The sequence below is a fragment of the Numenius arquata genome, chromosome Z, assembly GCF_964106895.1.
Source record: "Numenius arquata chromosome Z, bNumArq3.hap1.1, whole genome shotgun sequence".
Taxonomy (NCBI): Eukaryota; Metazoa; Chordata; class Aves; order Charadriiformes; family Scolopacidae; genus Numenius; species Numenius arquata.
In genome coordinates this window covers 22,493,325-22,515,566 of record NC_133616.1, presented here as the reverse complement: position 1 = coordinate 22,515,566, position 22,242 = coordinate 22,493,325, and the positions used below count along the sequence as shown (strand labels likewise).

Below are 22,242 nucleotides of genomic sequence, written 5' to 3'. Positions count from 1 at the left end.
TAAGGATGATGGTGATGTCAGCTTCACAAATTTAATGCACTTCCCGTGACAAAAAGATGTTAGTCCAACTCCTAAAAAGCATGGACCATTGAATTTCAACCACTTGCAGGTGGATTACAGTCCATCTTCTAGCAAGAGGCATTTTCTGATTGAAATACTACTACTTGTTAACAGTTAAGAGGGCAAAAATCTCCAAACCCTCAACATTAAGTCCTTAAGAATGAGGAATATTTGAAAGAAAAGTTCATTCAGCACCCTAAACCTGAGCATCTTTCTTTTTCTGTGCGCACAATTCTGCTTTAAAAAAGTCAGTCAATCAGTACCCTGCCAGATGTTATAAAGAAATCCACCAAGAATTCTGAAGGAAACAATAATATGCTAGCAGGTATATCAGAGAATTAATGGATCTTTTAACTAAAATAATTCCAAAGGTGAAAATTTCTGGTTAAAATCTTAGGCTCTTGCTGCATGAAAATAGTTTGAAAGATTGATACTGATTCTGTCAAGAAAAAGCCCATTTAAAAGCAAGTTTATGAAACAAACACATCAAAGTCTGCAAGTGTAGCAAGTTTTAGAACACATTCTTCATTTTCTAAAAAAGAAAAATGTTTTTTCAACTAGCACTTACTTACTACTTACTTTCAACACACACTTACTACTGTGTTTTTCATTCACATTCAGTGACAAAAAGTTTTAGAAAATATATAAGTATGAAAATTTTTTTCTTTTTTTAATTAGAGATATTAAAATTACCCTAAACATAGACTTGCCAGATTTGGTCCACTAAATGTACAAAGGTGACATCACCATTTTTAAAAAAATGTATGAAGGAAACTAGCAAGCCTGGATACAGAGTGTGGATATGTAAGGAGGGTGAACAAAATACTGGGAAGATGATTGCAGATCATGCAGAACCATCACCTGCCAAACAAAATAAAAACAAAGTATGTGTGACTCAAGGTGAGGGGACTAATGAAAGGTTGGTCTGTAAAATTACATAGCCAAAAAGAAAACTTAAAAATAAAGATTCCATGTATAGAATGAAGTAGACCTGGTGATTGAAGGAGAAAAGTCGTCATACTCATAGGAAGGAGAGAGATCAGAGCGACTGCCACTACCCTGTGAGAAGGGAATGTCCGAAGGACTAATTCCAAATTCCTTTACTCTGCAGCAGCAAAATATAGCAGCAAATTAAAAGAAAATGTTCTTACAAACAGTTAAAATGACAACTCTTTGTTTAGCATACTTCTTTAATGGTTTAACTATAAAATAATTTTTATATTAAAACACAAGTGTACCAATATATTCAAACCTTCTGCAAACAGCGTTATAGTTCACTAACAAAACTGTACAAAACCAGTGCTGCTACTTTGCAGGGGACTATAAAAGCAGTGTTTTCAGAAGAGTAATTCCAGATTCCAGTTAGTGCAGTTAACGAAATTTCCTCTACATTCAGTACTCCACTAAATGGCTCCTTCTAAAATATCAAACCACTATAGCTACAAAACTTTAAATTCTGTTCTGCTCCTCCTGTCTTACACTGCACACACACTGGTGTCCAGCACCTAAGAACTAATTGTACTATGAAAGTGATGTGTTGCTAGAAAAAACTAAAATACTACACAAAGCACATCAAGCGACTTTACAGTGACAGGCATTTACTCCATAACAACACACGAATTTAACACCAAGAGGAAGAAACAGTGGCAGCACAACTACTTAGTATACTAGAAACAGGCGTTTAATTAGTTTTGCAGCATCTTTTTCTGGAGTCACTTCAGCAACGCATATTCTGTAGGGGGTAAAAGATCCAACGAGCCTTGATGAATGTGCAAGGTCCTCGTTATGTCTCTGTAAGCAGGACAGGAGATGCCTCCTTCTCACCAGGAAGGAAACCACAAAGACTGGTCCAAGCCAGGCAGATTTGCTACTAGCTCCCTCGATCCACACACAGAGACATTCGGATAACAAGAGGAGCGGGCAGTAAGCTTTCCCAGCCACCCTTTGTGCCCAACTGGCCACTGGCTGGGCTGCCCAGCCGCTCAAGAGAAGATCTGGTTCTGTCCCGTTTTTCACTGTGGCAAGCAGGCCACTAGACGGTAGCCTCTTCTGCCAAAACCAGGGTTTCTGATGGCCCAGAGGCTTGTTTGCCTCCTTTGCTCTTTGTACCAAAGCGTGGAGGGGGTCTCTGGGTCGCAGGTCTGACTGCAGGGACACCCAGGACCTGATCAGCCCATCTCCACAAACATCAAACGAAGGAGAGCTGCATCAGGGGAAGGCTCCTTTCGCACTCACTGAAGAGGGTGAACATTTCCAGAGAGCTGTACAGCTCTCAGAGGTGCTGCATCAGCCTTTGGAGGTGCTAATTTCTCTATGCTGGTTAAAAAGTCTCTATATTTAGGGGTCTCAGATATCTGCCTGAAGTCGGGAAGTTTAAAGTTTCGTATATACATATAAAAACAGATGGGCAACTGCGTGCAATTCCACCAAGGGGATGAAAAAAAAATAAAAGTCACTTCGCAGAAAGGTGTATTCCCAGGGAATCATCATGAATACCAACTACCCCTAATGTAAGAGATGGTGCCTCCAGAGCAGGGTCAAAACTAAGTGGCACCTCCCACATTCCTCGCAATACTCATTATCCATCTCTGGATAATGGCTTAAATGCAGTTTCTATTGATTCTTTTGTAATATTTCTAAAAAGTGACAATTTAAAGTAAATGTGAGCCTGCATCAGTAATTTGGTTTTAATCTTATTAAGAAATGCGAGTATGATAAATAGGTAGCTAAAATATACATCATGGAACAGCACTACTCAAATGTCAGTGATCAACAGCCAGTACAGCTATAAGCAATAACATTTTCCATACCTATTTGCATATCTCAAGGTATTTAGAGTATTTTCACATGATGCCATCCCTGGAGAAATGGTAGCGATCTGGAGAAAACAAGCCACACGTTAATACATCACTACATATGGATGAAATTTTTTTTTTTTTAATTTCCAGTTTCATTTGAGATCATCTACAAAAACTGTCTGCTATGCACACCTGTCCTTACACAATGTCATTTCAAGGAGACAGATGTCAAGTCAAAGCTTCAATTTAATTTTTTAACCATACGTGGAACATTAAGAATTCATAGAAATTCAGTAAATTTCCCCCATCTGACTGACTGTCTTGGTAACATAATATGTAAATGCGAAACTCTAACTGAAAAAATAGACTCCTCAAAAAGGGAAATACATAACTCAGTAGAAAGTAAGCCTAATATATCCTGCAAACAATTACCAGATATTTTTTTTTTTACATATATTTGTAGGCTGTTCTCCATTCAAGCAAGACTGTATACTGATTTGAGAGATCTATTCTGGCCACAGTCCAAAACTGTACTTAATAGTATTAAAGACAAGCATGTGTTTAACTCACGTGTTTAACTATTTTCCTAAGTAAGGAATTTTTTTTCTCTCAATTAGAAGTTGTCTGTAAACAATAATTGATGGTTAACTTATCAGACATATCTGCAATCTACAGGTCTTTCCTTTTCCACTTAAATAAAATACCCTGAAGATCACACCTTCTTTCCAGCACTCAGCAAAAATACTAACTGTGATCAGGTAACAGTGGCATTGTTTTTTGTCCTAGCTTCTCTTACTAGTCCAATTTTCTCACCTGTGCTCCTTTCAGGAGAGTCATAAAGGCATTACCCAGGAGAAACAACTCTATAATCCTACATACTACCATTTTTTGTGGCGGCACAGCATCAGGAGACTGAAACTGATGAAGATTAGATAATCCTGATCTTCTCTTTTATCCTGCTGCTGACATTACTGTACAAAAGCACAGGCAGTCATCCTGAGAGGAGTTTCTCCTACTGGGGGGGTAAGGAAAAGTATGTGGTGGGAGGGAGAAAGTCAAAAGAGCCTGCTACCATACAGACATAACTTTAAAGCTCTAATACTGGTACACATCAATTACTAATGGAAGCAACAAGTGTAGACTTAAAAAGATCATATGATTGCACATGTCTTTATAAAAGTGTTCTGCGTGGTAATTAAAAAAAAACCTACAAGCTCCTAATCATTCAACGTCAAAGACGCACACATCTCTTCCGTCAGTTCAATGTCCAGACCATACCACACACAGCACATGGAGGACTCCGACCTCTCTGTCACTCACGTCCTCATTCGTAATTCCAAATGAGGATAGAAAAAGCTGCGCTATATAGGGATGGGAATATCTTTAAGTCCCGTAATTACCATTCTTCTTATTTCGAACATGTCTACATTGCTTATAAGCCATCACAGTGGGATCAATGGCCCTTTTGCGATACTGAAGTCTGTAGGCTCCTACTCCCAGCCCTGGAGGTCTGAGTGGTCTGGCACTTCAGCTGTGACTGCAGCATGTCAAGGATGCAGCATTGGTTAAAAAATGAGACTATTCTATGCAGCCACCTTGCTAATTTCAAATGATGATACATTATACTACTACCTAACTCTTCAAAAACAACTTTAAATTGTTTTTGAAACTATTTAAGGACAAGAACTTCAGAAAAACTGCAATGACTAATAAAGTTCAAAACAACCTATTTATGCTGACTGTATGTCTCTGGATTTTTTTAGAATGAAGCAGACTCATACTTATAACTGTCCACGTTATGAAGTATTTTCAAAATATTTTTCTGAAATTTGAAAAAAAAAAAAGGTTAACAAATCATACTTTAACCTTATACAAAGAAAAGAAAAGAATGCTCCATTCCTAAAGATGTAATTTTTAAAACTGCAACAGGAAATCCATAAATCACATAAAACATCAAATAAAAATGAAGTGTAGAAATTGTATTTCTATGACCATCAAATAAATTTGACTCAGATATCCCGCTTACAGATTCGTACATCAGAAAGCAAGTGGAAAAGCCCCAGCAGGTATTTTATACCAGGACATTTCAAGAATCTCTTAGAAAGTTAAAAATCACAAGTTTTTACTACATCATTTTATATGCATTCCATATTGAAAAGCACCACATATTTGCAAAATGTCTTACTCTCTAACAGCACATTAGAACACTAGATCAAATCTTTGTCTTGTTGAGGAGTCCCTTTACAATAAACGCCTCTTCACCGACAAGAAAAACAGCCTCTTGAAGAGAGACTTTTAAAAGTTCGAAGCACCACAGTTAATTACACGGTTCTGCTGCAAAATAGCAGTCAGCACACCTGCAGGGTAAGTACTCTTTTAATTTAATAAAATATTGTTCATCTTCAGCTGTCATATACCATAAGAACTTGCCCTTCTCCTTCCCTATAAATTCCATCAGTAAAATTTTGCCAGTGTATGATATAAAACCTACACATGGACATGCTCACAAACCAGGCACAAAGCAAGGAGCCAACTGGAAAGCTGAATAAATTGTCTTGATAAAAGAGGCAAAGGAAGCCTCAGAAAAGAGGTGAAGCTGCTGATGATTATTCACTATTCCCACACTTGGCCACTGAAGGGGACTGGAGGTAATTCCAGGCTAAGGTATCTCCAACACTTCCCTCAATTCAATATATATTGTTCAGAAACCTGTCAGATCTTTAGACAGGCAGCTTTATTCTGCAGTTATTGCAGGAACAAGTGCTACAAAAGTGAGAGCTCAATTCAAACAAACGCAAAGATGCATTGCAGTTTTCTTGTCTCTCCCTACTTCCTTTCAATTAAGCTACAACCACCCAACTGTTCTTCCCGCATCAGTATCTTAAAAATTTTGCTGATGAAATTCTTGATAAAAATTATGTGTAAACAAACAGTAAAACCCGAATGTCACAAGTAGTCCTAGTACTGAGAAACTACGTGAAAAAGGAACAGAAGAATGAGTTTGAAAGCAGTTTCTCATCATGAAAGGCTTTTCTTATTTTTAATTGTAATGTGATTGTAGTTATGTGAATGGGAAAATAAAAAAAACTAATTCTAGCATATTTCAACTCGCTTTCAGAGGGAAATTTTCCCCTTAATTTAGAACTATATCGAATATAAAATAAAGAAATTCAAGCTTTATCAGAAATTGAACACCTATAGATCACAGATTATTCCAAATGGCATTCTCACACATTTAAATAGTGAAAAAATATTATGGCAACTCTAAGAGAAGAGTAATAATTAAATAAAAAAGCTTCATCAAAACAAAGACAGCTTCTAAGCATTTTAAGGAGGTAAAGGGTAACGAGGATGATTCAAGGATTGAATTGGATTCAAGGATTGAATTGGATTCAAGGATTGGAGCATCTCCCTTATGAAGAAAGGCTGAGAGAGCTGGGACTCTTTAGCCTGGAGAAGAGAAGGCTGAGGGGAGACCTTATCAATGCTTATAAGTATTTGAAGGGTGGGTTGAAGGAGGAGGGATCCAGACTCTTTTCAGTGGTTGCCAGTGAGAGGACAAGGGGCAACGGGCACAAGCTGGAACATAGGAGGTTCCACCCAAATATGAGAAGAAACTTCTTTACGGTGAGGGTGACAGAGCCCTGGAACAGGCTGCCCAGGGAGGTTGTGGAGTCCCCTTCTCTGGAGATTTTCAAGACAAGACCCGCCTGGATGCAGTCCTGAGTAACATGCTCTGACATGCTCTGGGCAATCCTGCTTTGGCAGGGGAGTTGGACTAGATGATCTTTATGGTCCCTTCCAACTCTAAAAATTCAGTGAAATTCAGTGAAATTCAGTAAAGGTGATGGTGAGAACTTCATGAAATATTCACAAGTATTCTACGTACACAGTAATTTCCAACAGATTAACTTTTCAAACCTTCTTCAGCAGTGTGGATACACTAGCTAGAGATGCACAATTTAGCTTTCTGATCCTGCATAGGATTTATGAAGTTATAGAATCATAGAATACTTTGGGTTGAAAGGGACATTTAAAGGTCATCTAGTCCAACCCCCCTGGAGTGAGCAGGGACATCTTCAACTAGATCAAGTATGTCTCAGTGGGAAAGAAAAGAATCCTGCTTTTCATCAGAAAACTGAAGGAGAAAAAAAGATTAATAGGAAGTGCTATTTTACCACCATTTTCAAATTAGAACTTTACATAACAGATAAAGGGAAGACTAGGCTGCCCTAACACCATGGTTTTCATGTTGTGGTCTGCAGGCTTCTCTGGCCTCTGGAGTAATTAATTCCAAGGAGCTTGTGAAAAGTAACCAAATCAAACAAGCCTAGCAATCGGTGTCCATTGCAGAGAGTTTGAATTTCCATAAGGACAAATGCTAAGGATGCACAAATAAAATGACTGGACAGCAGTGCTTTTATCTCTTCTTTCCCCCATCTCACAGAATAATTCTACTTTTCAGATTGATGCAAATGCACATTGATACAATACACAACTATTCATCCCATCTCTCCCAACTACTTCCCCTCTCAACAGCCTAACACATATTCTGAAACCTTTGACACCAACTTTAAATTTGTCTTTGTCTTTTAAAGATATTAACTCACCACTGTATTTCCACTCTACACAACCTTTTCCAAAGTTCTGAGTCAACAAACAATACTCTCATATAATTAAGACATTATTAAAAACAAACAAACAAGCAAACAAAAAGCCTCCCCAAGCTAGAAGTGTTCCTAGCTAGGTGCCTAGCTAGAAAATTAGAACGAGCAATAAGAAAGGCCAATATGAAGTGGGAAGGGAGCAAGAAAGTTTCACTCCACAATAGCGTCAGTGGATAAACTTAAATCCAACACATTGTGAGCAGAAAGTGACCAATTTTAAACACAAAAGCCTAAATTCCCAGCATCTTTTCTCTTTGTAATTGTTAGAACAAACAGTTAACCAAGTCAACTTACCATACAGGTACGTGAGTTTTCTCCTATGAATGAATCTCTTAGCACCTGAGTAAGTTTACTTGCTCTGAAGGGCGTATGAGGTTTATTTCGGCCTAAGGCTCTAATGCACTCCTGAAAGAACAAACAGGTTCATGCATTTTCACTTAACATGTGTTGAATAAATATAATATAAATGCAATTCAAAATCAGACAATACATGCCTTAGTTATGTTGCTGTTCTCTAAGGTATCATTAAAATTCACCATCAACGCTTCGATTCTAGAAGTGTTAGGCTTTTCCTTCTTATTAAGTTCAACAGAGAGGTAGGGACTTAAAAAAGGACACAGGACCCTAAAACTTTCTTTACAGCTCAGAAGAAAATAAACTTTCTGAAAGCTTCCACAGGTCACAAACCTATTAAGCATAGCTCTCTATTGATGTACTTAATATTGGAAGGCACTTGAAAATACAAGCCATTCCCTCTTTTAAAATATTCTTCTTGTGAAAAATCAGGGATAAGGTCTCCTCTTTCACTCATAAGGGTATGGGGCTAAACTAGTATTTGCAATTGGCTGGAGCATTCCAGTAGCAAATACTGCACAGACGTAAATATTGTGAAATTACTATAGAAGTTACAGCAGCAGCAAAGTACAACAGTGCAAACCAAGATCACACCAATCTAAACATCACTTCTGCCCACTCAGAGCTCTAACATCAGCTGATAAATTACTTCTTATGCAAAGAAAATTTAAATGTCTGTGGTGATGGTGTTGTCATCATATTTTGATCATTAATTCCAGTTTCTGCCTTTGCCTTTGTGCACAGGCACCTCTTCAGATGCATGGCTTCCTTGGTACAGTTTTAACACGTCTACACACAGAACTTCTTCAAACAACCATACTTCAAAAGCTTTTCAAATTAGAGCTTTGCTTTTAGTAGCACTAACAGATGCAATGGATTTTGTGTTACATGAAAAGTTCTACAGTAGTTCAGCTAATCCGTCAGCTGCAGCCATATCCTTGTGGCATTTTGAAATTTCCTAGAAACAGCCTCTTCCAAAAGCCAGGCTAGAAACTGTGGGATGATAAAGCAAGAAAGCATTGCAACTGCAAAACAGCACAAAACAGAACTAAAATTGGGCTCAGAATAAAATTGCCATGATATAGAACAGAACAAATACACAGGCAAGTCACCTCCAACTAAAGTGACTATTTTAAAAACTCGCCAGCTGAATTTTATAGAATGGACAAAGCTCAGATAAACAGAAAGACTGAAGCTTGTTGAATGTGAATTCCACATGCAAATGCTAAAAAGGACTCAATAATTAAAGGTGAGCAAGGTAGTGCATTCCTTGAATTTTTTGAATTTGTACATTACTACTGTACTTAAAAAGGAGAAAAACAGATTAGACAGGAAGAGGGGCAACAGATTTTCAACGAGTGACATTACAAACTAAAAACAGTAACAAATGTGTATGTTGAATTATTGATACAGCAACCAACAAGTTTAATAAAGATATTTGAATTTACTGTAATGATTTTTAGTTTGCTTACTCCTGAAAAATTAGGATTGGATTATCTCCTTATTAGTAAAAGGATTATAGGACATGCTAGTTTAACTTGAACTTCACAGTAACTTCAAGGGTCTTGAATGCAAATGGGAAAGGCTGTGTACTGTTTTTGGGACAGATGAAAAATGGAAAACTAACTTATCACTGAGAAACTTGTATCTTCTTGCACCACTGTTTAGACCCCTGCAAGACCTCCAATTATTTTTATTTCCCCTTGCCCATGTAATTTAAATCCCAACCACTAGTACGGCAGCAGCAGAACCTTTCGCTATAGTTAAAAAGGCAAGTTGTATGAAAATGAGCTAAGTATGTTGTGTGAGTATTGCACTGAAGGCACTAGCCAGTACAAAATCAACAACTAAACTGAAATTAAAAAAAAAAAAAATCCAAAAAACCAAAACCAAACCAACTTTATTCAGTTACATTTGGAAACAAGTGATAACGTCAACACAATATTGCTTGCGTTATTTACTTTGATTCTACATCAAAAAAGGCCACAGTTTTGGAACTGCAGTTTCCAATTTTTCAACATGCCCTCCAATTTCGGAATGACACATTATACTCTACAATTTTGTAGTGTTTTATGAAATCTGCTTAGAGTCAGATACGAGTCTTCTCTCAAGCTTATACTGGGGATAAAAAAAGTAAGCACAGTGATTTTGGGGTTCATATTCTTCATATAAACCCACAGTGCTGGTGCTGAGAGTAGTAAACCTAAGCAAAACTAACCAACAACAGAGACAAGTTCTGAGACATTCCCCAGTTGAGACGAAATAATTACTTTCCCTGTTTAGACTGAACTACTTCTGAGCATTCTAAAACAAACAAAAAAAGGCATATGAATATTTAACTGATATTTCGTAGCTCTCTTGATGTGTCCTGGATTAACGTATGAAAATCTATAAAGTCACTCTATCAGACAGTTTGCTATAAAGAAGAGTAGTCAAAAATGGATCCCGACTTACATGGGTTATTTTAATCTATTTGTTAGTTCTTGCTGGATATGTTGCTGTTGTGTTGCTTTAGTGAATGCATTAACAGCAGTAAATAAATATGTTGTAACTTCATTTTTTTATTAAAAAGAAGCAAATACTTGCATCAGTAAGAATATTTCCAGTTAGCATTTCAGACTTTGAGCACTAAAGTAAGGCATCTGTCCTCCCATTTTAGATATATATCAGAAAAGTATTCACATTCAAGCACTGAGGACTTTTTGTTGGGGTTTTGGGAGGGTTTTTTTTAAACTACAATTAAGTTGATAGCACAATGTTCCTGCAATGTTTCTACTTGGTAATTACCAAGTGTTCCTTCAAGCATTTAGAGGAAAAATCAATACATTATTTTACCTGTCACATCAGTAGACAACGTAGACAAGCAAAGCCTGCAAAAACACTAATTTTGGTAGTCATTGCTATTATATGTAGAAGGCTTCCACCTACTCAAAGGCAATGGAAACATTTCAGTTACCTTGAGTGCTAAAAGGCTCTTGTTAATTTCCGCACCTTCCAGTCGCGTCTGCCTATCTGCACTGGAAGTATCTGCTCCTCTTTCATTGCCAGCCAAATCAATCAGGGAAAATTTACCATGCAATTTCCCTTTCCTTCTGAGAATAATCTGAAACACTGCATGGCTTCGAGATGAGTGTGCATTTGCAGATGTCTGGCCAGATGTCCTTTAAACAAAAGGAGAAAAAGGGAAGGACATATGAACAGGCGAAGGACCATACATCTTAAACACAGTAACCTCAGAATGTTAATTTTTTCAGGTCAGAGTCCTGTATTTTCTTACATATGTTGACAGCATGTCTAACGTTCTTGAGGACACTAAAGATACAACCCTAATAATTAGATGTACATAGTACAATTATACCTATTTTTCCACCTCTTCAAACAGAAATGGAAGATTAGTAATATTTTGCCTCCCTTTTAAAAGTAAGAATAATCAGATCTTCAAAGATTTCAGATTATCACGGGGTTTACATCTAAAACGCTGATGGCGTTTTTAACTGATCAGGCAGCAGTCTAAGCACAAGGCTAATTTAAAAACAATGAAGCTGGATTCTTAACAAAAAATAAAAAAATTATGCTTAACGTCTGTCACTATGTATCAAGGCCTTTTAGAGTTGAAGTATCTGGCAGTATTCCAGATAATAAATAATGCGAATTTAAGTCAGTAAGCTGCTTACATAATGCATGCAGTTCACATCCTGGAGAAAAATTAGTTACTTCTCTCTAGGAGACAGAAAAACTGTAAATATCTTTATTTAAAAGGTAGGCAGATTCCTTATGTGCAGCCAACATCACCAAAAAACCCACTGCATATTAAAACGCCATCACTATGAAGGGACCCCCAGAAAATCTTTTTCTAATTCTTTAATGTATAATGAAAAACTGGTGTAAACTATGGGAGATACCTGCAGCTGTTGCCTATTTCAATAAGCTTAAGAACATCTTCAACACATTTGACTTCCCGTTCCTGTAATCCCACCACCTGGACTTGCTGTTTACCATCTTCTAACACTCTTAACTTTGTCTTCCTGTTCAACAAGTCAAAAACCTTAGGGAGGGGGGGGGAAACAGAACAGTTAAAGAGGAGCTTTAAAAAACACTTTTGTTTCAAATCCCGCATCAAAATATGCAAAGCATTCCACAGAAAAACATGATTGGAAGGGAAGTGTAAAGAATTATTTGAAATAAAGCTTTTAGTACAGAGGGGAAAAAAGTCTTTTATGCGACAAGCTCAAGGTCTTGCCTGTGAAAAGGAAATTCCCCCTTCCTCAGAGAAAGATCAGGTACTTACTTTACCACTGTAGATCTCAAAAAATGTTGCATATACTTGAAGTTCTAACTTCTTATAGTTTGGTTTCTTTAGCATTAAAAAGACATCTCGAGCTGTGAATACATTTCCAGAATAAAACAAAAGCTTGTTATGTATCTTTATTTAATGAAGACTCATTAGTGCATAACAGTCTCTTTTAAGGCACCTCTCATATTTTGCAAGTGTAACAGATAAGATCAGTCAGCCAAGTCTAAAACATTGCAGTTTATACTGCCACATTACATCAGAAGATGCAGAAGACCCCAAAGTATACATTTAATTAATCACCCGTTATATTTGTTACACTTTTTAAAGTAATCTATATATAAATTTACTTTACTGTGTAAAGACCACATATTTAGGAACTAATTTTGTTGTTACCAAAGCTCCACTGTAATGTAAAATCTGCAGATCCTTATGTTTTGTACAACAGGGAGTAGAAAATTTATTGATCTCAAGTAATCTGAAAAAAGTCAAAACGACCAATTAAATCTCACCTGCAAGTGCATATATTCCTTTAGAACAATCTTGGTTCTTTCCTGAAAAGTCACCACCCATAGTCTAAATTACAAGAAAAAAAAAAAAACAACTAACCAATCAATCAAAAATACACTATAAAAATCACAGAGGTGTAGCTCATGTATTCGTTACTTATTAGAACTTATCTAAGTGTATCATACATAAAAAGAAGTCTATTGCTGACATGTAGAAGAAATACTTACATGGGTTTTTCCACTGCCTGTTTGCCCATACGCAAAACAAGTGGCCATCCCCCTTTCAAATATGGTCTCCACTAATGGTCGAGCTGTAAACCTTAAATACAAAAAAAACAAGAGTACTTTAGAAACTGAATTACTTTAAGATGATACTACCACAAGGACGCTATAAATTTTAAGGCCAGAAGCAACAAAACTGGTCCTGTACTTTGACACGTCACAGGACATCCCAACATTAATTCCTGAACTAAAAAGACTACCAGCTCTAAGGCATTATAATATACAAAACAATCAAATAAAAACTACAAGGTCTCTACCATTTATTTCACAACAATATTATCCTTCTTTAAACCCTAAGATCCTTGCTTTAATGATGTAACACAGCACAGAATAATACATGGAGTCTGGAGCTCACTTAAGAAGATAGAAGATGTCAAAGTAGAGCAGTGGAGCAGATAAATCTTTAGGTTTTGCCAATATTAAAATTCTGCTATAATTTGTTTTTGGTTTTTTCTCCTCCCCAAATCAGCTTCCAAGATTAAATTTAGAAGACAAGTGGCCAAAACAACATTGCACATCTGATGTTTTGAGAACATACATAGACTGACAAAAGGCTCAAAAAAATGGATGCCCAAGTTCCTCAGAATGGAAAAATCTAGTTAGCCCTGAAGTATTATTTGATGTGTCAAAAATATTACTCAAAGTATTGTTTTCCTATTTTAGAGAATTAATTTTTATGTTAACAAAATACAGAGTTATTGTTCCCACTTTGGCTGCCTATCACCATTATTTCATTAAAAACTCCAAAAGCAAAGGGTAAACTAATGGAGGGAGGTAAAAGTCTCTCTGGAAAAGTCTCTCTTTCTAACCTTTTCCCTGTACTTTGACACGTCACAGGACATCCCAACATTAATTCCTGCACTAAAAAGACTACCAGCTCTAAGGCACTATAATATACAAAACAATAATTTGTTTTGTATATTTGTTTTGTAAACAGGCATTTACATATAATTCAGTGACAGAAACAGGAACAATTTCTTACAGAAACATGCAGGTGTTACAATCTTCTTTCATTCCACTTTGGAACAAACACAAGATCACTTAAAAAAACAATATGGGCAAGACCCAGCCATTCAGCAACTGAGGGTTACACAAAAATCTAAGTTTAAGTGAATCACGAATTTTCATCAAAAAAATACCAGACGATTCCTGATATGCTTTAGTCTTTCCTTTTTGCTTCTTCTAAAAATATGTCCTTTGTCCCCAAGAGGATATTCCCATGTTTCGAAGTTTGGTTTTTTTTTTATGAGAAATATAAAATTTCACAAAGCCTATTCACCTACGAATCACACTCCATTATCTCTGTTTAATTGAGTTTGACATTATTTCTCTTGCTGATTTATAAAAAAGGGACTTAATTATACTTCTTCTAAAGTAAGACAAAATAGAAACATCTAGAAAAATTTTCATAAAGCATTATACAACTCCAAATGGTACCACGCCAGAACATTCCAACTCTACTTTTACTAGAACCTTTATTTGCAATCTTGATCTTTCAGAAATGTAAACTCTGGTTCTCCTTTAAAACTCAGAAGGTGTACCCATTCAAACTAATGCATGTTTTAAATATCAATGAAAACTTGCAAATCAGTGTTGTGGCTCGTGGATTCAAAAATACTTAAAATACAGCTTAAGCAAAATAATAACAATTTAAAAAGAGTAGTACTTTTCTCCCTCAAAATGAAGCATGTTTTTCAGTACAGAAATACAGTGAGCAATTTTAGTGTACTGGACAAAACTGGAGTAACTTACTCCAAACTTGGAGTAACTATTTTTTTCCCCACTGTGACCCTGAAGTTTGGGTGAGAGCAGATGATACCTGCCTTGCTCTTACTTCTGCTATTACAGGAGGCCTTGAAGCAGATTGCCCTTCAAGCAGTATCATAATTGTGCCATATGAGAGAGAAGGAGAAAGCTTGTACTGCTACACAGAATAGAGATTTACTGTTGCAGTATGAATACAAGCATCTTTCAATATTTTCTCATATTACCATTAATGTACTATGTAACTAATAAAAATTGTCTGGAGAAAACTTAGTACAAAAATACAACAATGCTGTATGCCAAAAAACACCCCTCAGAGTTAAACACTATGCTCGCAAAGATAAGTAACAGGAAGGAGGGAGATTGGAAGAACTGATTGTTAAGCAGGAGGAGAACTATGGCAAGAGGTACACATCACCAGCTAGATCACCCTCCTGCAGCTCTTCAGTATCGAGAAAGGAAAGATGCCACCAGTAGACAACCGTGAGAGAGAGAAATCTCCAAGGGTACAGCTTTGCTGTTTGGAAGTCTTTTGTTCATGGAAACTAAGAGACTACATAGATTTTCCTTTTGCCACCCTTCTCCTCCTAATTATATCAAGCATAAACCAGAATTTTTCATTTTCAAGGACTTTTAATAATTCTTTTATGGTGAGTTTTCTGTTATCCACTGACAGGATGTTCACATCCAACATCAATCAGGATATGATGCTAACTTTCATTTCCTAGTTGTTGCATTAAAAGGAAGAATTAAGATATTTCTCTGTCACTACTCCTTAAGGCTATAGGAACCATTTTCCAAGCATAATGAAAATTATCTGCATCAAATTCCTTTCTAATATCAGTATTACCTGCAAAAAGCTTCAAAGTATTTAGACTGCACATCAAGATTATGACATGTCATGGTGTTTAACCTTGCCTGCTACTGTATCTCCTCCATTTAGTGACTTGTACAAGGCAAACTGCTACTTCTAACCACATTTTTTAAAGTGCTGTGTGTGTTATTCTGTGCCAGCTGTAGAAGTGACAAGGAAAAATAAAGAAGAAAATGGAGATCCAAATACCTTGAGGCTGAAAGTGGGTATATGTCTTTGTTGCTGGTTGTATTTTTTTTTAAATTAGAAAGATTCAGCATTTTGAGTAAGATAACTTAGATCCATGCACCTCCATGTTACATCAGCCAGTCTGCTTCCAGCAGCCAAGCTAGCTCAGGTATCTCAGCAATATAACCTCTTTTGCTTTCTTTGTACTTTTTCCCCAAGCTCTCCTTATTTGTTTCCATCTCTGCATTATCTTATATTGAAACTGCAAGCTCTTTGGGGCTGGGGCTGTCCTTTTCTTCCAAGTTTCCTGAAGACCAAAAGCCATGACTCAGGTTTCTCAGGTGTGGCACGCACGCACACACACACACACAGAGTAGAGCCTGGACACCAGCAGGGCTTGGCGGAGGACTAAGAGCAGGACTGATGTCCATGGAGGTGAAGAGGACATTTCAGGTGAAGAATTCAGGATCAAGAGTTAAAACAGAAGTAAATAGGCAAAAGAATGGAGGTAGCAATATACATGTCTGGTAACACAGAGAATAGCACTGAAGTCCATGACCAAGGTAAGCCCACAGTTATTGCCATGGGAGATACATGAGAAAAAAGATCACGTAAAAAAAAAGCATATACACATACCTGTAAACCATTTCATTAGGAGCCGTGTCATCAAAGGCATAATCAAAACGAAAAGTTTGGTTTTCTAGGTACCTTGTTAAATCCACCTTTTGTTTTGGTTCATGTACCATCACAACATCTTTACTAGGAATTGTTATTACATCAAGGTCTTTCATTAAAGTTTCTATAAAATAAGTGAAATAGACATTTAACTAGCAACATATCATTATTGTTTACATTTTTTTCATTCTTTACACACTTACAACATCTTAGATAACACAGCTCCTCCAAGTAACAACACTGCAATGGATTTGGTCTTCCAGTGCCGAGACAGTAATCTGCTAAGTAAGAGATTTCATTTTGGAAGTCTAGCCATTCTATCCTACCAATTGCTAGAAATGAAAGAGATCTTGTACAAAGCTAATTAGAAAAACTGAGATCGTTAACTATAGGACTATCATCGTAGCCTGTTATGGATTCTGTACGAACACTTTCCACGGACTTGAGTTCTTTTTCCTCGGGTCTTCTATACTGTTTTATAGATTACTTACATATTCTTTCAGTTTTTATAAATAAACTGAGCTTGGACTGGCAAACTTAAAAACACAATGAAATTCATATCCTTATACTAATCTGCTTTATTTTAAAATTTTATCTTTTTATTTTCCCTAAATCCTTAACGCTACAGTCATATGTTCCAAATTTCAAAACCAAAAATCTTGCTTTCATTCTACACAGACATTTTCATTTGTTTATTCCTCCTGGAACCCAAAGTATACTTCTATAGTATAGAATTTCTCAAAAGTAAAATCCTCTCTAAAAATTACCTTGTAAGCAGAAAAAGCTGAATATGCTAATGATCATTCCTGTCACTGGGAATGAACAAAAGCCATCTAGATGTGATTTCAACAGAGATATCCCAGGTTGTAATTACTACACAGTACTACAATTTACTGTTAATTGTTGTTCGAGATATGAGTCAGCAAAGCAGAGAACACAATGATCCATTACATGCACAAAAATAAAGATCCTTTGTGTGTACAGTCAGGATCACCAGTGTGACCTATTTGCATTTCTATGTAAAATTTCTTGAGGCATACAGTTCAAGAATTTGATGTGGCTTTATACAGTCAGATAGAAATCTTTTCATCGGTTAATATACTGATCAAACAGTACAATGGTTACCAATGCATAACATTACACATCAACAGAAATATGCATTCAAGTCACTATAATATAAATTTTTCAATGGCACTGCAATAAAATAAAATGCAATTTTTCTGCAGTAATCATAGAGAAGAAATAAGGAATAGTGATTAAAAGAGATGTATGAAGGTCAACTCTTTGCAGCAAAAGCTTTTTAGTTTAAGCAGTCAAAAGCTGATTTTTCTTAAAGAAGTGTTTGGAATAAGACATTGGCCTACTCCTAGCTACTTTTTATGAGAACTCATAATCCTTGCTGATGAAAATTTGGAATAGTGTCTCTGAAACCCACCACACATTTCTCAAATATAAATATACATCACTAAAATAAAATCTTAAAATGTCAATCTGAACACCTACTTCTTGCAAAGCCAATCCACAGAACGACTGGTGTTGAGAACACCTAAAGATTTTGATGGTAATTCTGTGTTTGTGAGACTGACTAATCCTATTTTTTCTCTTCAGGGAGTTACACACTAGTATTTTAGATTCTTTTATACTCTTCCATTTTAGTACATCCATGAGAATTACTGTTCTTATGAAGTGTGTGTTTTCAGAAGATCGTATCATCTGGGTACTAGATTATCTCTAAGGTTCATCTCCTGCAAAGATTATTTCATTAATACCTTTTTACTATAGCTTGTTCTTAAAAATGCAAAGTAACTTTAGTGCCAACCTCATTTTTACTTAGACACTCAACTTCCTACAAGCACGTCTGAACTATTTTTTCAATAGCTACAAACCAGTAATACCTAAGATATGCAACTTCCACAAAATCAAATCTTACATCGGAATCTCAACTCACACCCCATGACAACTTGCTCTCATTTACTGCAATTTCACTTTGTCCACCTTAGGCACAGGTAGAAGGTGACGTTTCTCCCAAATGTATCAGATTTCTAAGTCATATTTGATGAAAGATAACTTCCAATGCTGAAACAGGAATTCAATTCTGCTACCAGACTTGCAGGTTGAATGCTTTTATTAAATAGGTTGCGCAAAATAGTTTCCATTAACCAATTTTTGAAATTATGCATTCCTTTCAGATAAATAAAAGAAAAAAATTAAAGGGAACAAAAAAACAGTATGGGAAAAATGAGGAAAAAAATAAAGTAGGGGAAGCAGTGAAGTGGAGGGAAAAAAATAAGACAAAAACTAACCATATACTGGTATCAACGTATGTTTTCCCTTTCCTACACAACTCTCCCATTTTCGTCTGGATATGCTCCACATAATCCTCAATGTGTAGTTCTGACAGCACAAAATAATAAATGCATCCAATGTTGGTTCAGAGTTAGGCACCTCACGCGTCATAAAACATCATCATTTAGGCACCTGAATTGCTCCCTTGATGTCTGATTCATGACCACTTGAAAGTATAAAAATGCAAGTACAAAAAATGTGTATGGAAGTTTTCACTGGGTGGCTCTCTCTTCAGGAGATCACTTGAAGGATAGCTTAAAAGAATTGTGATCCTAACGCAATGTAAGAATACTGGAGAATTTACATTAGAATTAATTCCCAGATCAGCTAAATGTATCCTGGATGACCTTAGAAAAAAACTGCAGCCCCTCTGCGCCTCAGCTCCCAATCCGTAAAATGGTGGCAGTTAAACTACTTTCTTCCCCATCTTTACCCAAGTTATGGCGAGTTTATGAATTTTCTGGGTCCGTCACACATATTGTCTACTATAACAATTTCAGCTTTTATCAGTATTTCTACATCTCTTTAATAGCTTTTCAGAAAAAAAAAAAATCAGAAAAATGGTCATACCTTTTTTATTGAGTGGTCGTTTTCGTACACAAACACATATCCTGTGCTCATCAATCTGCAAAGGAAACAGTCTTTCAGTGAACTATACTCCAATTCCAGTTATATGCCTTTTTACTTAATTTTACTTCTGTTATTAAGTAACCAATTATTTAAACAAAGAGAAATTTCCAAGACAGTCAGCCATCTGAATGTGTAAAAGCCCCTCGTGTCTGTACGATAGCCAAGAACACAAAAGGGAGAGCCACACATTAGCAGAACTCCCTGCAGACAGTGATCTAATCCTGTAGAGTACCTGGTACATCCTGGAACATCGCAGCAAATCCAAGTCTAACAGAGCAGATACGCTATTGTCAGAAATTGTCACAATCTCTGATTTCCACAGAGATCTGACAATCTTCTTCATTTAAGAATTCTGCTCCTGTGACTTCTCCGCAAACCAAAGGCCTTCATCACTTTCAAAATCAAATATTAATCTTCATACTCAACAGGGTTTTCCAGAGAAGTTTAATGGTTTTGTGTGCACATCCTCTAGCATTTCAGGAAAATATATAATGCAGAGGCTGAGTGACTACTTAGTATATATTGGTATTATTTTATAGGCAAAAGATATTTAAATGACATAATTAACAATAATTTAGTAACCTAGGACTTCCAATACTTACTAATTCAAATATAATCAAATTACAGAAGAAATAGAACCATGTTATTATGAACACTGATATATATTAAAACTACTTATTTTTCACATTTACAGACAGAGGTATACATTGAAAAAACTGAAAACACATAGCAAAAATACAGAAGGATAAAAAATTCCCATGTTGCTGGGGTACTTACAGGATCTGCAGTTGTCAGTGGTCTATAATCCAAACTTCCCCTGAAATCTCTTATCATACACATAATTTCATAATTTGGGTTTGTAGCATCAACATCCTAGGGAAGAAATCAACAGAATTTCTAATGAATTTTTAATTCTAATTTCAGTATGTATTAACTGAAATCTTATTTTTTCTCCAAAACACCAGAAATGTCTCAAATGCAAGTTTAATATCTTTTTCCATTCTGATGCACCAAATTTACTGATCACAAAGCAAAGCAATTATATGCCTTCTATTCCACGTTTATGGTTGGCATGCAATAGAAAATACTTTTTAATTGAGGTCTCATTAACAGTCTGCTCACGAAATAGAAATGACTCCCACCTTTGCCAAACCTTCACAGTAAAGAAACAGGTCCGAACAACTGCCCGCCAGCAGAGAGCATTTACATTCAATGTGTCTCAGCCTGAGAGGAGGCGGTCCGAGGGGTGAAGGGACACACTCCGTTACACAGGTACAACACCCACCGCATACAATCCCTGCTGGATCCGAGTCAGTTACAGGAGCTTGATTCAACTACTGGTCTCAAGTTTAACTCCTACAGTCACCTGCATGCACTGGAACCTCTTCTAACACTTCTAGACCACCCAAAAAGCAGAAGGAATCCCAAGGATATACAGTAGGCTACACCCAGGCTCAGAAGACCTTCCGCCACTACACCTGGAGCCATCAGTGCCGGAGTGAATGGACACACAAGAGGCCACGCATAGCCTTGCTAAGCCTGAGTCTGCTGTCGGATGAGCTGGTCTCTCTGCAGAATCGAGCAGACATCGTTCCTGTCACCTCTCCCCACGACTGTCAGTTTTTACAACATTTCAGGACACGCTGCTGATGCCATACATAGCCAGCTCTGGTGCTCAGACCTGATTAAGTTCTGCATGGCTCCCCCCAGATGATAGCAAACTCCTTCTGGATCACAGCTGCTTGTGGAAACAGCGTGGGCGCTCTCAGAAAGCACTGCGTTGGGGTTAACAAGCTGAAAGGGAGCCAGCTCATCACATCTCTGCGCCTGGGACACAGCTGATCCCCACTTCAGATAAAACTGTGTCCTGATCATCAGGAGTTGACCGTACCTTGATGTTGTTCACCCTGACTACAGTAAAATAAAACTGCAGACAGTAAGGCCCCACAATAAGTTTTCCTGCTGAAACACTTCCTTTTCTTTCTAACATTCAGAAAGGAGTATTGCTTATTATGGAAAAAAGCGTTTGTCTGATAGTCTTCAAACCCTGCTAAAAGGTCTTCCCCACTAGAAGGCAGTGCTTGGCTAATTATTGCTGCATTTCACAACAACAACAACAACAGAACACATACAGCAACAGGAAGCACAGGTACATATAGGTCACCAAGACAAACAGAGCTTCCCCATACAGAAGTTTAAGACTCAGATACAAAGGGAGTCTTCACAGGAGCGATAAAAAGAAAATTTTAGGTGTAATACCATGTCAAAGTGTTTTAATTGCAAAAAATATTTGCTCCTCACACATAAAGACATAGTAATGTTTTGCATTTGTGTAAATGGATGAAAATCGGAGAACATGAATTCAACATAGGTGATTTTAGGTCAACTTAGAAACACCATTAAACCATGAAGTAAATTGCTTGAATTATTTACTTGGTGGTGGTTGTACTTCTCCTGTCAGTAGCGGATTTGTAGTATCTCTTTAGAGACTAACACATACGCACAGGGCTGCCAACAAGATTACCCTACTAGTTTTGCTAAAGCTTTTACACCACTGTGACAGAAAGTCATTTAATATTAAGGGATCCTTCTCACAGGATTAGCAACTTCATTTCTTTCACACAAGTTTCTAACAACTTGCTGCCAAGCTGCTTGCATGATGCAAAGGCAAATTATAAATGTGTAGACTGGCTTGAAGAAAAAAACATAAAAGTCATGGTTCAAACATGAGCCTCTAATAGATCTCCTGTAAAGCATTAAAGATCATACAGAACAATGTTTTAATACCTCCTGTAGGATAACAGCCCTATTTAAAAGCCAAAGA

The 22,242-nt window shown here is 36.7% G+C and overlaps 1 protein-coding gene across 3 annotated transcripts in view; it reads right to left on the bottom strand.

The window, feature by feature from the left end:
• Positions 1 to 22,242, bottom strand: part of KIF2A (kinesin family member 2A) — a 56,844-nt gene that overhangs the window by 8,114 nt on the left and 26,488 nt on the right. For 2 of the 3 annotated variants that reach the window (XM_074166845.1, XM_074166847.1), the window contains exons 7-16: positions 20,196 to 20,291; positions 19,359 to 19,413; positions 16,404 to 16,566; positions 12,908 to 12,998; positions 12,683 to 12,746; positions 12,168 to 12,259; positions 11,782 to 11,924; positions 10,836 to 11,040; positions 7,820 to 7,930; positions 2,871 to 2,938 (exon numbers count right to left, since the gene is read on the bottom strand). In XM_074166845.1, the coding sequence (XP_074022946.1) occupies positions 2,871 to 2,938; positions 7,820 to 7,930; positions 10,836 to 11,040; positions 11,782 to 11,924; positions 12,168 to 12,259; positions 12,683 to 12,746; positions 12,908 to 12,998; positions 16,404 to 16,566; positions 19,359 to 19,413; positions 20,196 to 20,291 (1,088 nt within the window). Of the gene's footprint in view, positions 1 to 1,051; positions 1,166 to 2,870; positions 2,939 to 7,819; positions 7,931 to 10,835; positions 11,041 to 11,781; positions 11,925 to 12,167; positions 12,260 to 12,682; positions 12,747 to 12,907; positions 12,999 to 16,403; positions 16,567 to 19,358; positions 19,414 to 20,195; positions 20,292 to 22,242 lie in introns of all 3 variants that reach the window. The other variant, XM_074166844.1, reaches the window with a different exon arrangement.